The following is a 15,441-nucleotide window of genomic DNA, read 5'->3' on the forward strand; positions in this document are numbered from 1 at the left end:
AGCGTTGCCCGTGCTGCAGCCACAGCGATGCCTCATGAGGCGGGTGGAGGGTCCTGCCCTGAGGTGTGGGGACCACACTGGAGACCCATGGACAGAGGATGTGCAGAAGGTTTGGGGTGGAGACCCATGGCCGTGTCACAGAGGATGTGCAGAACGAGGGAGCCCTGTCAGCAAAGCCCCTCAGGGCAGGAGGCCTTTGGGGACCCATCCTGCCTGTGCCCTGCTCACCCTGCAGCACAGGCTGTCACCTAGCAGCTCCACGGCACGTGTGCCAGCTGGGGCAGGGGAGCTCCCCAAAAGCACAGGGAGAACATGGGTGGGGGGCTTCCTCGCCTGCCCCTGTACAGCTCTGCACCGGCTGCATCCTGCACTGCTGCAGTGTGGAGCAGGCAGGCACAGCTCCAGAAAGATCTCAGGGCTGGGTGGGAAAAATGGGGAGCCTCTCTGGGCTGAGCTGCTCCAGTGGGGGCTCATCTCTGCCCCCCACCTGCAGGAGGTTTCTCCCCCAAGCAGCCCTCTGAAAGCCAGCCAGGCCCTGCCGCATCCCTGGAGAGCCGAAAACATAAAAAGCATCAGGTGTGCACAGGGCAGGGTCCTGCCTGGGGGAACCCCAGCTGCCTGCGGGATGGCCCCAAGCATGGCCCCGCTCCAGGAGCATGGTGATGGGATGGTTGCTGTCACTGCCTTGCTAAGGAGCAGGGCCACTGGGAAATCCCAGGATAAATACCTTTTCCTGACACCTGCAGAGTCCCAGGTTTCCCTGGCAGTGGCGATGGCCAGCAGGGAGGGACAGGGATGCACAGTTCACCCAGCACCCTGGGAAATGCCCAGGGAAACCTGGGGCTGCCCGTCCATCCCTGCCCCTCCCCACATGAAACAATAAAATAATCCTGCACTCTCCAAATGTGCTTTTTAAAAAGGTTATGATGTGACATAAGACAATAGCTTCGTCTAGCAGCTGTCAGGCTAATGCACAGGGGGGCGAAGGAGCCAAGGCTCTGATGCAGAGCATTCCCGAGGGAGGAAGCTTGGGTTATTTTTGGACAGAGATTGCAAGAGAATTAAAATGAAGAGGGAAAAAAAAAAAAAATCTTGATGCTGCTGTTCCTCCTCCGTGACGTAAAGCAGGAACCAATCTCTGGCCTCGAGCTTTGTGCTGCAGATTAAGCTTTGTCTGGGCACAGCAGCCACAGCCATTACCCACCTCTCCCCTGTGGCAGGCGCGAGTGGATGACACAGTGTGCTTGTCCCCTGGCAGTCACGTAGCCAAGGGACCCCCACGTCCACCCACCTGAGCTCAAGGGCAGAGCAGCAGGGACCCCTCGCCTCCTTCCCGTCCCTGCCCAGCCCCAGCGCAGGGGCTTGCAGTCCTCAGCCGGATTTCACACAGCCATTCCTTGGTTGCGTTCCTGCGCCATGGCCCATCGCGGGGTTATTTCTCAGCAGGAGCCAAAGCAGTCGGCGAAGCATGCTAAGGACAGAGAGCTGGGGCACCAGTGGGGCCCCAGCCCCCCTGCTCTGCTAAGGGCAGACCGGTCATGGGGTGCCCGTGGTCACTGGTGTCAGCGGTGACAGAGCCCTGGGGCTGGCGCTGGCACCCTTCAGTGCAGAGGGAAAACAGCAGTAGGGTGGAATATGATCAAAGAGGAAAGAGCAGGGGGCTCGGGGCTGGGCTGGCAGAGGGGGCTGGCAGCACAGCAATGCCCAGAGGTGGAAATGCTGAGGGACGAACACAGGGCTGAGCAGTAAAGCCATGCTCCGAGGATCCTGCTCATTGCCTGGGCACAAGCTGGTCAGGAGGGGACTCAGGGAACAGGAGCCTGTGCAGTGTGGGTCTCCTCAGCTTGGGAAGCACAGGGAGGGCCCCCCCCGGGAGCACTGTCCCAGCTCCAGCCTAAACGCTCGGGGAAATCCTGGCCCTGGCAGAACACAAGCACAGGTTTGGCTGCAGCCACATCCTGGCAACGGCTCAGGGGGACACCGGGTGGTGTCTGCCCCAGGAGTACATCTCAGGAAAGGGAGAAGGGATCACTGGAGCCAGAAGGCTGCCACACAGACAGGGTTCCTGCCAGGGTGCCGCTGGGCAGATCTGTGCCAAGTGCATCCCAGGGCTGTTCCCAGCCCTTCTGCCGTGAGATAGTTCCTGTGCCTGCTCTTGCTGCCTGCTTGGCCCCTGCCAGACCCTTCTGTCCCTGCCTGGAGCCCCGTCACCCTTCCTGGTGCTCAGGTGCTAGCAGCGGGGCAGGGCTCACGCCTCCATCCCGCAGCTGCCCCATGGCTGTGGGCACCGGCAAGGGAGCGGCTGCAGAGGCAGGGCTGTGGGGTGGGTGCTTGGGGTGCTGCAGGCTGGGGTCCTGCTTGCAGTGCTCCAGGGGATCCCAGCTGAGCCATCCCAGCACCCCTGCCTCCCAGGAATGACCCTCCCCAGACTGGGGAATCACCGAGGCCAAAGTTCAGAGGGACCTGTGAAGCACAAACCCAAGAGGAGGCTGGCAGCAGAATTAACCCTCGCAGCACCCCTGCCAGCCCCTCAGAAGAGCACAGGGCAGAGGCATCCAGCCCCTGCACCCTCAGCGTGTGGCAGGCATGGGTGGTGCAGGATGTGTTGCAAGAAACCTCTGTGCTGCATGCTGTGGACTTAGTATTACTGGGGAAATGCACACCAGGGACTCAGGATGAGACCCCCAGTCCTGCAGACCTCCAATTCCGCCTTATCTCCCCGGAGCTATGGGAAAGCTGCACAGCAGACCGGTTGCTGGAATGTGTGCAGTGTTGGGAAGGCGGTTGCTACACCTGAAGGGTGAGGAACACCAGATGACATCCTAAAGGCAGAGGAAAGACAGGGGCAGCTCATCCCACAGAGACAAGATGAGCAGCAGAGCTGAGGATCAGGGTCTGGAGGGGCCCAACAGGGAGCAGAGAGCAGAAGGCAGACAGAGGGAAGAAAGGATGGGAGAGTCCAGAGCCTGGTGCCAAGAGCCAGCAGACTCTGTGACTGCCAACAGAAGGATGTGCTGTCTGCCAAGAGCAGGCAGGAGCTACGGGGTGAGGCTGAGATGGGTCTGGGAAAGAGCAGGAAGGAATAAACTCACCCTTCTTTCACCCTGCAACATGCAACACTGCCAGAGCCCTGCAGAAGCAAACTGGGGTGGGGATGTGCTTGCGGTAGCACAGGGAAACAGCAGGAACAGACAGGATGCAACAATGTGCCAGGAGAGAAAGCAAGGTGCAACTTAGGTCTGCGGCAGGTGGGGATGAGGTTGCTCCAAAGCAAGCACACACACCTGAGGGGCTGAGCAGAGCAGCCTTTACTTCACTTCTAAAACCCAGCCCAAGCTGTGATGGGTAGCTACCTGCAGCCATAGGCTGGCTACCTGCAGCATGCAGGCACCGGATGGCAAAACCTGTGAAACCAGGCAGGGCTTCTCCCACATCGACACACGTCCCATGCAGCTCCACATGGCACTCTGCCACAGGGCAGGACAGCGCTGCCAGGGCTCTGCCTGCACCCGGGCTCTGCCTGCGCTCAGCTCAGCCCAGCAGCTCATCTGGCACTAGGGGGAAAGGTGGAGGGAGGGCTGGACCACTGGTGCTCCTGGGGACCCTGGATTTGGCAGTATTCACTTAGGTGAATGGGAAATGGAGTGGGGAGGAAAAAAGCAAGCAAGCAGGAAGCAGAGAGGCTCGTAACAAACTGTTTCTCCACCAGCACTTAAAAGTTGTTAAGGGACACCCAAAAAATACTACTTCCTCTTTGACCAATCTGCAAAGCTGGTCTCCTCTTTTCCATAGGGCCAAACCCTGGGCGCAAGGTCAGCTTAAAAAGGGAACGTTTTGCCAACCCCTTTGGCTGGTGGGACTGGCTGGCGCCAGGTGTGTGTGGGGAGGCTGCACTTCCAGTCCATCTGCTCCAAGTGCTGAACTGCTGCTGTTAGACATGGCTTTGGGCTGCTGGGGCTCTGCAGCTCCTGTGCCCGCTGCCTGCGGGCTCTCAAAGGCAACTCCCAGGAGCTGAAGCTGCCATGGCCTGGGAGCCTCAGCCCCGACAGAACCCACAGCTGAATGAGGAAGCACCTTGGAAGAGTGGGAATGGGAACAGGAGATGCCAGCAGACAGGTTGTCATTTACTAGTGGAGGGACCCTCCTAACTTGAGTGGCAGGAATTGGCTGTGAGTGTAGAGGGGGGCTCACACACTTCTGCCACCCCCTGGGAATGCCCACATCCCCTGGGGCTGCCTCCCCAGGCATCTGCATCCATGGTGCTGCATCCCAGGTGCCCCCAGGCCAGCGTCTCCTGCATCCTGGGAACAGCTTCCCTCCATCCCAGGTGCTGCAGCACACCCTCACATCCTTGTTGAGGCATCCCCTGGCTGCCTGCATCTTGGGCATTGCCTCCCTGGGTGCTCCTGTCCCCTGCATACCAGATGTGTGCATCCTTGAGGACCAGCAACCTCTGCATCCTGGGTGCTGCATCCCCAGATGCCTGTATCCCTGCAGTCCCTCCATCCCTGGGTGCCTGGACCCAGCATACTGCTCATCCCAACTGCTACATCCTTAATAGTCTGTGTCCCTGGAGCCAGCCAGCATCCTGTCTCCTGGGCGCCTGCATCCTTTCTTGCATCCACCCCTGGGACAGCAGTCCCGGGGCCAGCATCCTCCGCATCCTGACGGGTGCAGCCCCCAGTGCCTGTATCCTTGGAGCCCGTTTTCCCTGCGTGTCCTCCTGCACCCCCATTCCCCACCCCGGTGCCTCTGCACCCCCTGCATCCCAGCTGCTGCAGCCTCAGGTGCCCGTGTCCCCGCGTCCCCGCACCCCGGGGTAGCCGCAGCCGGGATGGATGCTCCCCGAGGGGACCAGCACCTCACCCTCCCAGCGGCTCCGGCCCCAGGACCCCCACCCGGGTGCCGCAACCCCGTTGCTCCGGCCCCGCCCCGCCCGGCTGCGCGGTTGCGGGGGCGCGGCGCACCGCCCCGAGGCCGCGGCGAGGGGCGGGCGCGGAGGCGGGCGGGCGGGCGGTGCTTCGCCCGGGGCCCGCAGGCTGCCGCCCCGGCGCGGTCCCGGCGGGGGCGGTGCGGCCCCTCCTGCCCGGGCTGCTGGGAGTTGTGGTCCGCGGCGGCGGCGAGCGGAGCGGAGCGGAGCGGAGCGGAGCGGAGCGGAGCGGAGCGGAGCGGCGGCCCCGCACGGCCCGGCGCGGGCAGCAGGTCGGTACCGCCGCAGCGCGGCGCGGCGCAGGGGGGCGCGGGCGGGAGCGGTGCCCTCGGGGGGGGGGGGGGCGCAGTCCGGGGCCCCGCCCGGCCGGGCGACACGGCCCCGCCGGGTGACACCGCGGTGGCGGGTGCCAGCGCCACGCTGGGTGACGTGACACCGGCCCGGTGGGCAGCGCTGCCACCCCGGGTGATGCAGCTACAGCGGTGACAGCCTAGCTGATGCCGCCACGCCGGGTGACACCATCACGCCGGGTGACACCATCACACCGGGTGACACCGCCGGGGTGGCACGGCAGAGGAAAGGGCGAAGCGAGCACCCGCGGCTGCCTGGCCGTGCTCCAGCCCCGTAGTAGCAGCCGGCACCTGCCTCACCCCGGCGCTCCGGCATCCAAAGGAGGTTCCTCACACCCATCCCGAAGGCGCCGCCGCCTGTGCCGTGCAGATGACAGCCCCGCCACGCGTCCTCGTCACCGCGGGGCCCACGGCCTGGGGATCCCGGCCGGGCTGAGCAAAACCCACCGCCTCCAGGAGATGCCGGGGCCACCGCGGAGCCACCAAGATGCAACTTTCTGCTGCATCGAAGCCTCTCTGCCTTCATTATGTAACACCGCTGCTGCCTGGCACGGTGCTCGCCTCCACGTCCTGCACAACTTCAGTGCAATGTGGAATTGATTTCCACTCTTCTGGACTGGCTCTGTTGTTTGTTATCAGCTGACGAGCCTTTTCTTGGATTTCGGGCCGGGGGTGCAGGCCCACAGTGCTCCGCACAGCCAGGCTGGAAGGGTGACGGCACCGACCGGGCCAGCAGCAGGTCCCAGCCGCACAGTGTCCATCAGGCGCGGTGCCGGTGTTTGGGCCCTGCTCTGCTGCCGCCGGCACAACGCCAGTGGAAGGTGGGTTTGGGTAGGTTTGCATCGGGGCGCAGGAGGCAGCTGCTGGGCTGGACCCCCGAAGCGTTCCCGTGCAGCCCAGGGCTCAGCAGCCCGAAGGCTCCCTGGCTGCGAGCTCTGGGGCCAGGCAGGCTGCACGTGGGCGCAGGGGCTTTGATCTCCTACTGCTCTAACGGTTTCCCCCTTATTTTCCCACTTTGAGGTGTTGACAGCAGCCCCAGGGCAGCAGTGGGGCCCTGTTTGTGCTGCACCACCCTTGCAGGGGTGTAAGCAACTCTGGCTGGAGGACCCCGAGTCTGTCAGACCCCCCAGCTCAGCCCCCCCCATGCCCTTGCTTTGCCAGCTGACTTCTCAACAAGCCTGGCTGCTGCGCTGAGGCAGCTCCCTGTTTGCCTGTCAGGGTGAGAGCCACCCTGAATACAGATCGTGCCAGGGCTCTCCCTGCCTTCCCTGGCACACTCCAGCACGGTGGAGGAGGGTGGGGGGCTTGTGCCGACCTCAGGGAGCACCCTTGGGACCGGCTCTGTGGCTGCACCCCGGGAGCTGAGGACTGGGCTGGAGAAGTTGGTGTGTCTGGAGGAGTGCCAGCTGGTGGGGCTGGAGGAAAGTTATCTTAAAATTCCCAGGAGGCTGTGACATGCCACGTGGATTGCAGTTCCCGGGACAGGGCATGCAGGCGATGTGCTACAAGGAAGTAGGAGGGAGGCTGGCTGTGTGGCTGTCCCTCCCCAGGATGTAAAACTGCCTAAAGCCTGTGTCCCCAGCACTGCACACAGTCCCCAGCTGCAGGGTCAGGTCCCAGCCAAAGCTCCGCCAGCTGCAGCGCATCACTATTGCCATCAATAGGGAAATGCACATTCATTAACAGGCTACAGGACCTTGGCAGGGAGGGCCAGGAAGGGTTTGGATGGCTTCCCTGGCTAATAAACCCATCCTACTCCTTCAAGTCAATGCTCTTACAGAGGAGCTCCCATGCCATCTCCCTTCCCCTTACCTGTATCATCCTGATTTCACTCCTCCCAGGTGGAGAGCTATTTGCCCTGCAGCTCCTGCCAGCCTGCATCCCCCTGCCCTGCCCAGGGCTGTGCACCGATTGACTTATCCAGGAGGTGCAGTCTGGGCACAGCAGTAGCACAGATGATCCCAGTGAGAGCCTGTATGCCTCTCTTTGCTTCCAGTGCTCCGGGTCGGGCTGTGACCCCCCACACGTGCCCAGCCTAAGCACCTGCTTCGTGTGGAGACTTGACCCACGGACGCGCTGGTTCAGCCACACATCAGTAATTACAAGGCTTTCCTTCAGTGCTGGCAGCGTGCTGTAGGCTGAGGTCACTCTGGGTGTGCTTTCCAACCTGGTTTGTGTATCCCCTCCGTTTCTCACCTGTTGCCTTGCCTGCCCCTCTGGTCCCACTGCCTTTTGCTCAAAGCTGCCCAGGGATGGAGTTTGGGGTGAGCGAACATCACTCGTGGTTGTGGGGAGTTGGAGCATCTTCTCTTTTTGTCAAGCTGCTTTCCCAACAGCTGTGATGGTGGGGCAGGACAGAGCTGCCCTGACACCACTGAAGAAGGGACAGACAGCAGCTGGTTGTGTAGCAGACTTGTCCCCTGCCGGGGGAGGGAGGACAGGCTCTGCTTTTCAGGCCGGGTGTGCGGGGCGTTGCAGTAGTGCTGGGAGCCGTTCAGCTGTGGTAACCTGTGAGCTGGTGAACTCTGGTTGGTGAAATCAAACAAGAGAACCACGACCTGCCACCATCACTGCCGTGCCCTCGCCAGGCTGGCCAGTGCCCTCGCCAGGCTGGCTGAGTGCAGGGGCAGAGCTGGCGGGCTCGGGGCTCTCAGCTCAGTCTCTGCAGGGAGAGTCGTTTCAGAGCATTTAGATCGAGGGGATAAAGTGATGTGCTGCAAGATAGGGCTGTTAAGTGTCTATTCCCAGCTTTGCCCCGCTGTCTATCAGCCAGATTTCAGTCATGATAAGGCAGCAATGGAGGAGAGAAATGGAGGGGAGAGCAGGAGGGAAGATCAGTGTGGGGCAGTGGGAGCTGAGGGCCCTGTCTCTCCCCCCTTAACTTCCATTTGGGTATTTGTGGAAGACGTTGTTGGGGGGTGGGGGCTTTTCTCAGCATGGGATGGTGTTGGGCTCCTGGGCAGATAGGAGGACTCCTCATCCATCATCCCCCCACGAGGAGCTGGTGCCCCACGTGGCCATGGCACACAGCCGCAGCTGCACCCTGTGCGCTGAGCTCCGGCAGGGACCTCAAGGGGAAACAGTCTACCCCCTAATGCCTCCGGGTTTCTTTCTCCAGAGCCTCCCTCCAGTGCTGACTTTCAGGATGATGGCCCCAGGAGCACCAGTGGGGACCCTCCAGGCACGTCTCTGCTGACCCGCTACACTGGGACCCCCGGGCAGCCTGGCCACCCACCTCCCCTGGAGCTGCTGGCTGCTGCTGCCAATGCAGAGCTCCTGGGCGTGCAGGGGAGAGCCACAGCTCCGCTTCCCCATGGCAGCCCTTTCCCCCAGCGCCCTGGCCCAGCTGCATGGTGTGGGTGCCTCTGAGGACCACAAGGACTGACTGCTGGGCCCCCCTGCGTGCACCCATCACCCGCTGCACCACCATGTCTTTGGAGTGGCTGGTGGACTGGAGCTGGTCTCTGGACGGACTCCGGGATTTCATCGCCACTGGCATCCAGTCTTTCCGGGACTGTGATGCCACTGCCCTCGCTGCTGTTGCCTGCCTCCTCGTCCTCTTTGTGTGGTACTGCTACCACGTGGGGCGGGAGCAGCCCCGCGCCTATGCCACCGTCAACGCCCTGATGCAGAGTGCTGAGGTCAATGGTGTGCAGAATGGGTTTGTCTACTGCCACTCGCCTGAGTGCGTGCGCTGCACGCACCATGACGGGCTCAACCAGAAACTCTACCACAACCTGCAGGAGTACGCCAAGCGCTACTCCTGGTCTGGCATGGGCAGGATCCACAAAGGCATCCGCGAGCAGGGCCGCTACCTCAACAGCCGGCCATCCATCCAGAAACCAGAAGTCTTCTTCTTGCCAGACTTGCCAACCATGCCCTATTTCTCCCGGGACGCTCAAAAGCATGACGTGGAGTTGTTGGAGCGCAACTTCCAGACCATTCTGTGTGAGTTTGAGACCCTCTACAAAGCTTTCTCAAACTGCAGCCTCCCGCAAGGATGGAAAATGAACAGCACGCCCAGTGGGGAGTGGTTCACCTTCTACCTGGTGAACCAGGGCATGTGTGTGCCCAGGAACTGCAGGAGATGCCCACGGACGTACCGCTTACTCGGGAGCCTTCGCACCTGCATTGGCAACAACGTCTTTGGGAACGCGTGCATCTCTGTGCTGAGCCCGGGCACCGTCATCGCCGAGCACTACGGGCCCACCAACATCCGCATCCGCTGCCATCTAGGTAAGTGCCCAGCGGTGTGGTTCAGCCTCACTGGGTGTCCCTGCCACGGGTGCTGTGGGGGGGCTGCAGCCATGCCTGGGTGCGGGAGCCCTAAAAATGCCTCTGGCACCCCGTGCTCTCCAAGTTCAGCCACTAACTGCAGCCCCAGGAGTGGCTCAGGTGCCTCTTCTGCTTTGGCCTGAGGGAAGTTTTGGGGCTTTGGCAGCAGCAGCCTCCCCAGAAGAGGATGGCGCTCAGTCCCCCTGGGTGTCCAATCTCCCCAGCGTCCCCAGCTCAGCAGCAACAGCATTTTGCCTCCTCCCCCCGCCAGCCTGGAGGCATAGGCTCTTGCTGGTGTGAGATATGGAGCTGATACTGTGCAGGGGTCTCCAGATGACCCCTGCTCTGCAGGCAGCCCCACCTCCCATCACAGGACCCAGGGCAGCCTGGGGTGCTGCTCCAGGGACCCAGGCGTCTCTCACTGCTGCGCCTCCAGCAGCTCCCCCCTCTCGTGGGATTCCAGGGCTCTGCGCGTGACACTGGCAGATGTGAGCAGAGATGCTGCTTTGCTGCAAATCAGGGGTGGGGGTCCTGGGGTATCCCCTCCGGTGGGTTGAGCGCTGGGCTGGCAGCGCAGAGCTGCCCGCCCTGCGGGCCTGGGCTGGGGAGAGCCCACGCGGCACAGATGGTCAGGGCTCTGCTGCGCTGGAAGCAGCGCAGATCGTGCTGGGGGAGGCACTGCACGGGCCCTGCTGGCAAACACTGAACACGCTTGTTCAGCCAACTCTTCTTGGGTAAACACACTCAGGCAGTGACTGGCCATTTATTTAGAATGGGAATCAGTCGTCAGAGCTGATCCAAGGAGTTCTCCAGGCCTGGGGAGCTACTCGGGAGCTGGGACATGCCCTTGCTGGTGCCAGGAGGCAGCCCGCTGCCCTGCCACTGGCTCTCCCCTCTGTCTGGGTCACTGGGAAGGTGCAGTCTACTTGCAAGAGGCTGAGTGGTTCCTGGGAGGGGGCCAGTGAGGTGAGGTCCAGGCCAGCCTGTCCTGGCAGCAGAGCTGGGGCCAGCCCTCCAGTTGGAGCACACATGCCCTGGGGAGACGAGCAATGCAGGTCATTCATTCCCTTGTCCTTCCATGTTTTCCAGCTCCATCTGCTCAGTGGCTGCTGGTTCTCCAGCCGGGACACAGCACTGTGCCTGGGGCACACCGACCTGTGCTCACCCCCACCTCAGTGCTGGGGACTCAGCTCTTGCTTTGCCCAGGGCATGGATGTGTTTAAGAGACAACCTGCCCTTTCAAGCTGGTTTGCTCTGCAAAGCCAGGACAGCAATCAGCGTAGCCAAGTCACTGTAGGATTTTCTCCAGCCCTGGTACTGCTCTGCTGAACATGTGGGCCCAAGCACAGGCACCAGCTCTGCCCCTCCAAGGGCAGTGTCCCCTGGGGTGTGGGTGTGATGGAGAGGCTGCAGGCTCCCCACCTCCCCCAGCTGCTCAGCTCCCCCTTTCCAGCTGGAGCATCTCCAGCTGAGGCTGTTGTGCAGGGAAATGGCTTTGGGTTTTGTAGGCTTTGAAATGTCTATTAGAAAAGCAGATCGGTTTTTTGCACTCCCAGCTCTCCTGGGCAGATGAGGGTCCCTGCTGCACTCGCTTGGTTTTGGCATCACTCTGAGATCCATTCCTGCTCATTTGCTGCATCGTTACTGTTGGCAAGCCACGTGAGCCCTGACCCCTTTCTCCGCCACGGCTGCATCCTCGGGGCAGGTTGACTCTGCACCAGCTCCAGCGGTCCCCAGCACTGCGGAGGGTGACATTCCTGATGCAGGTGTGATGGAATCAACCCTCCTCAAACTGGTCTGGCTTACGCTAGTATTTTAGAAAAAGACCCATTTTATTTCTAGGATTGTCCTTCGTGTGGCCTCTTCCCTATGAGGGTTTTGTGACACCCCTGAATTTCTGTCCTTGCAGCTGCCTGGTGGGTCACCACATGGCAGTATCTCAGGTGGGGAAGCAAGTGACAAGGCAGATGCTGAGCGATGCAAGGTCAAATGGGGATCTTGTGGCAGAGCCAGGAATAGAGCCCATTTCTCAGGTCTCAGTGCAGCATTTCCTCCTACCCCAGCCCTGCAGTGGGCAGGGTAATTGCAGCAGAGCTGGAGGAGGGAGGTGGCAGGGTCTGCCTTTGGTCCTGAAGCTAGAAAAAGCACCAGGAAACTGGCTTCCTGCGTGCACCTGGTGTTTGTGGGCTCTGGGGACTTGACAGCTGTTCCAGATACAAAAGAGAGCGCTCACAATGCTGAGCTCATTGGGGTACAGCAAGCAACTGGGGGCAAAAAGGGCAGGAGGGAGAGGGCAGGGGCTGAGCTGCATCAGGCTAAAGGTTCAGCTTGCAAATGCAGCACCAGCTTCGTGCCTGTTTTGAACCCCGGACTCTGCCATGCACTGAGTTCAGCACAGCACCTGCTGCTGCTCTCTGGAGGGAAGCAACCCCTCAGCAGTGTGGAGCTCACCAGTTGCACTTCAGGGCTGCTCCCTCATCACAGGGAGCACAGCACCACCTGACCCTCCCTGTCCTCTCTCTTTGTGCCTGAAGGTCTGAAGACACCCAGCAATTGCGAGCTGGTGGTGGGGGGCGAGCCTCAGTGCTGGGCTGAGGGCCGCTGCCTGCTCTTCGATGACTCCTTCCTGCACACGGCGTTCCATGAAGGTAAGCACAACGTGCAGCTTGCGGGGCCTTGCAGTCCCATCTCACACTGACACCAGTGCTGGGGGGTGGGGAGGGGTGGATGGCCAGGGCGACTGCACCCAGTCCCTTCTGCTGCCAAGGTGTCTGTGGGGTTGGAGGCACCTCCATCCTGTGGGGGTTAGAGTGCCCTTGTCTTGCTCCAGGGAGGGTGGTAGCTCCATTCCTGGCATGGTGGGGCTCGCCCATCACGCATGCTCCCTGCTGCTTCGGGGTGGTGGACCCCCCTCCTCAGCCTGTCCTGGGACTCGCTTCTGTCCTGACTTGCATGCAGTCCCGCAGCGCTGCCGCAGCACTGCCAGCCTGGCCCGGGCCCGGTGATCCTCTCCCTGCTGTGGCAGCCAGCATGGAAAGGCTTCCCTCATCCCCCGGAGCTTTGCAGGGCAGCTCAGGCTCCAACACCGACAGCCTCGGCATCCTCTCACCCTGGCTCGCAGCAGAGCTGCCGGCTGCAGTGGCCCCGTTGAGGCAGCAGCTCAGTGCTGACGTGCCAGTGGTGCCTTTGTCTCCTGTGTAGGGAGAAAAGCTTCACACCGGCCTGTTTTGTTGCCTCTCTCCATCACTGATGGAGGCTGTTCCACTTCAGCTCTCCCAGATTAACCGGCATTAGTCGCTGATGGCATAAAAGCATCAAGCCAAGCTGTTTTACGTAAGGGACTGTGTGAAGAGAGTGGGAGAACAAAAGCTGTTGCTCCCACATCAACCCTGCTGTGGGATTGGGAAGCACAGCTCAGTGCAGAGCTGCGGGGCCGGGAAGGCTGGAATAGCACAGCAGCAGCTGCCTGCACAACTCTGAGGTGCAGCTGCAAGGAGGACAAGCTTAGAATCGTGCCTGCTGCCCTGTGATGGGAGACCTTTGGGTCTGATCACCCCGAGCAGCCCCAGAGCCCTGGCAGGGAGGACCCTGCCCCATGCCGGCTGCTGGAAGCACTGAGCTCCCAGTATGCAGCAGTTCAGTACGGGATTGCACTGGCTAGGCACCTCCCCGCTGCAGGCTGGCCCTGCCGCTGGGCACACACTCTGCCCGGGGTACAGGCAGCAGCGTCCCGGGAGCCCGTCACCGTGTACCAAGGCAAGCGCTGGCCTCTCCCATGGGAGCAGGGAGCACAGCTTCACCCAGTGCTTGCATCCCACCCAGGTCCCCCGGAGGAGGGTCCCCGCGTGGTCTTCATGGTGGACCTGTGGCACCCCAACGTCGCCGCTGCAGAGCGCCAAGCCCTTGACTTCATCTTTGCCCCAGGACGATGACGGCGCTGCCTGGTGTTGTGGGATCGAGGGCAGCCGGCGGGCGGGCGGCCGTGCCAGCTCAGCTCTGCTATGGGTCCAGCACCGCACATGGACACCTGCGGCACAGGAAGCCTCCTTCCAGCACGTGGCCTCGGGGTCCTCCATCCCCAGGGGCTCTTGTAAATGGAAACTGCAACGTGTATCAACGCCCATCTCTCTCCTCTCATCGTTGGCTTCAGGGATTATTTTCCAACATGACAGCGCATTGCCTTCCTTCCGTGGTTAGCTGCAGCACCACTCTCGTACGTGTTATGTTGCTACTGTGTTTTGCGGTGTTCAGAAGTAGAGTAACAAAACCAAGGGTGTTTGTTTGAATGTAATAATGTAAAACTTCTTGTGGTCATCAAAAGAACAATACACACACACACACACACACACACACACAAAACAAAACAGCAAACCAGCCAAACAGCCCAGCACTGTGCTCAGCCTTCCCCTGTCCCAGTTGCAGTCCCTGGATGGATGGACAGACGGATGCTGAGGGCTGCAGTGGGCACAAGGCACACCCCGGGCAAGGGCTCTCAGGCTGGGGCAATTGGGGTTGCAGGCAGGGCAGCACAAGCAGGGCAACGCTCTGCCTGCAGAGAGCTCTTGCAGGGGCTCCTGCTTCCTCCCTCGCATGCCAGCAGGGACCCCGCACATGGCTCCCCAACCCTCACGCCTTGAGAAACCTTTTTACCACACAGGCAGGAGAAGAGCTTGCTGGCTGCACACCCGGCTGCAGGTGCCCCAGCCCCAGCAAGGCAGCAAGCCCAGGAGCGCCCTGATGTACACCCTGTTGAGGGGACAACACACATCGAGCCCTGCTCTTTAATCTGACCAAGAGTGTTATCAATTGCCTGAATCCCCTGCTTACTTTATCTGCAACCCTCAGTTTTCACAGCTGAAGCTGGGAAGCCTCTGCAGGGGCAGGGATGCTGTTTGGGAATGCAGAGCAGGGCTTTTGTTTGTCCATAGACAAAGGGAAGAAAGGAGGTCGCGCTTTCTTCTGCTGCTCCATCTTCTTTCCTGGAGCCAGGACAAGTTTAGAGAGAGGCAGCTCACAGACCTGAGAGCAAAGAAAAGGTTTCCAAAGGCAGGGGGTGTTTAATTCTGCAGCCCAAGGAACAAGCCCCTCCACCCCCTGGGAGTCTTGCCCATCTGTAACCAACACACTTTGCCTGAAGTTGCCCGACATCCAGGGTTTGTTCGGGGTTTTCAGGGGTACAGAGCTACCTTACAGTTTATAACATGCTACACGTGAAGCACAGCATGTCATGGATGCTCACTGCTGTCCTCACGCCTCTGGTTGGGAAGTGGCTGCACTGGGCTCAGTGGCCTCGGCACGGCTCTGGGGACCGCTTGCCTCCGTGCCCTGCCCAGGAGGGAACGCAGCCCTGTTCCCCTACGATTTCTTTACAGATTTTTCAGTGATTACATTGCAAGATAAGGCAGAGATTTCAAATACATCCGAGATATTTTTTACACCTGTCTTGTTACAGAATACCTGAAGTGCATGATTTCTACACACATTGACTACCTGGAACCAGACCCTGAGGAAGCAGGCTGGCTTGGTAACTGTCTTACGGTTTGGTAACATTCATACAGTGGATAAGCAAAGATTATCAATAAACAGTTGTGCTGAAAACAGAACAGGCTCTGGCTGCTGTGTAACTCATCCAGGGTCAAGCAAAACGCTGAGGGCTCAGGTCCTGCTTACCCCAGCTGGGCCCAAGCAGCTCACCCGGCTGCTGGTGTGGAGAAATGCAATGGAAAAGCAGGAGCTCCAGGGTGGGAGGAGGGCATGAGCCCGGGCTGGGTTTGCGAGTGATACAGTGAGGGAGGGTAGTGCTTTAAAACACTTGTCCCCCTGGCACTTCTGTCCTGAGCAGTTACAGCCTCCCTGGCCCGGATTTCCCTCAGAGCCCAGGGTGCC

The 15,441-nt window shown here is 60.8% G+C and overlaps 1 protein-coding gene across 2 annotated transcripts; it reads left to right on the plus strand.

The window, feature by feature from the left end:
- Positions 1-5,133: 5,133 nt before the first annotated feature.
- On the plus strand, positions 5,134-13,905 carry ASPHD2 (aspartate beta-hydroxylase domain containing 2). Of its 2 annotated transcripts, none has more exons than XM_056345951.1 (4): positions 5,134-5,202; positions 8,399-9,516; positions 12,090-12,203; positions 13,378-13,905. In XM_056345951.1, exons 2-4 carry the CDS (start codon positions 8,631-8,633, stop codon positions 13,485-13,487), a joined length of 1,110 nt encoding a protein of 369 aa, XP_056201926.1. In that variant the 5' UTR covers positions 5,134-5,202; positions 8,399-8,630; the 3' UTR covers positions 13,488-13,905. The 2 variants fall into 2 exon arrangements, with proteins under 2 accessions (XP_056201926.1, XP_056201838.1); XM_056345863.1 differs by lacking the exon at positions 5,134-5,202 and adding an exon at positions 5,394-6,101.
- Positions 13,906-15,441: the final 1,536 nt, after the last annotated feature.

The sequence above is a fragment of the Falco biarmicus genome, chromosome 1 (genome assembly GCF_023638135.1).
Source record: "Falco biarmicus isolate bFalBia1 chromosome 1, bFalBia1.pri, whole genome shotgun sequence".
NCBI classification, from domain to species: Eukaryota; Metazoa; Chordata; class Aves; order Falconiformes; family Falconidae; genus Falco; species Falco biarmicus.

Coding starts and splice junctions, on each gene's coding strand:
- ASPHD2 (XM_056345951.1), top strand. CDS start 8,631: ATGGTGTGGGTGCCTCTGAGGACCACAAGGACTGACTGCTGGGCCCCC. Junction 9,517..12,089: donor CCGCATCCGCTGCCATCTAG/GTAAGTGCCCAG, acceptor TTGTGCCTGAAG/GTCTGAAGACACCCAGCAAT. Junction 12,204..13,377: donor GCACACGGCGTTCCATGAAG/GTAAGCACAACG, acceptor CATCCCACCCAG/GTCCCCCGGAGGAGGGTCCC.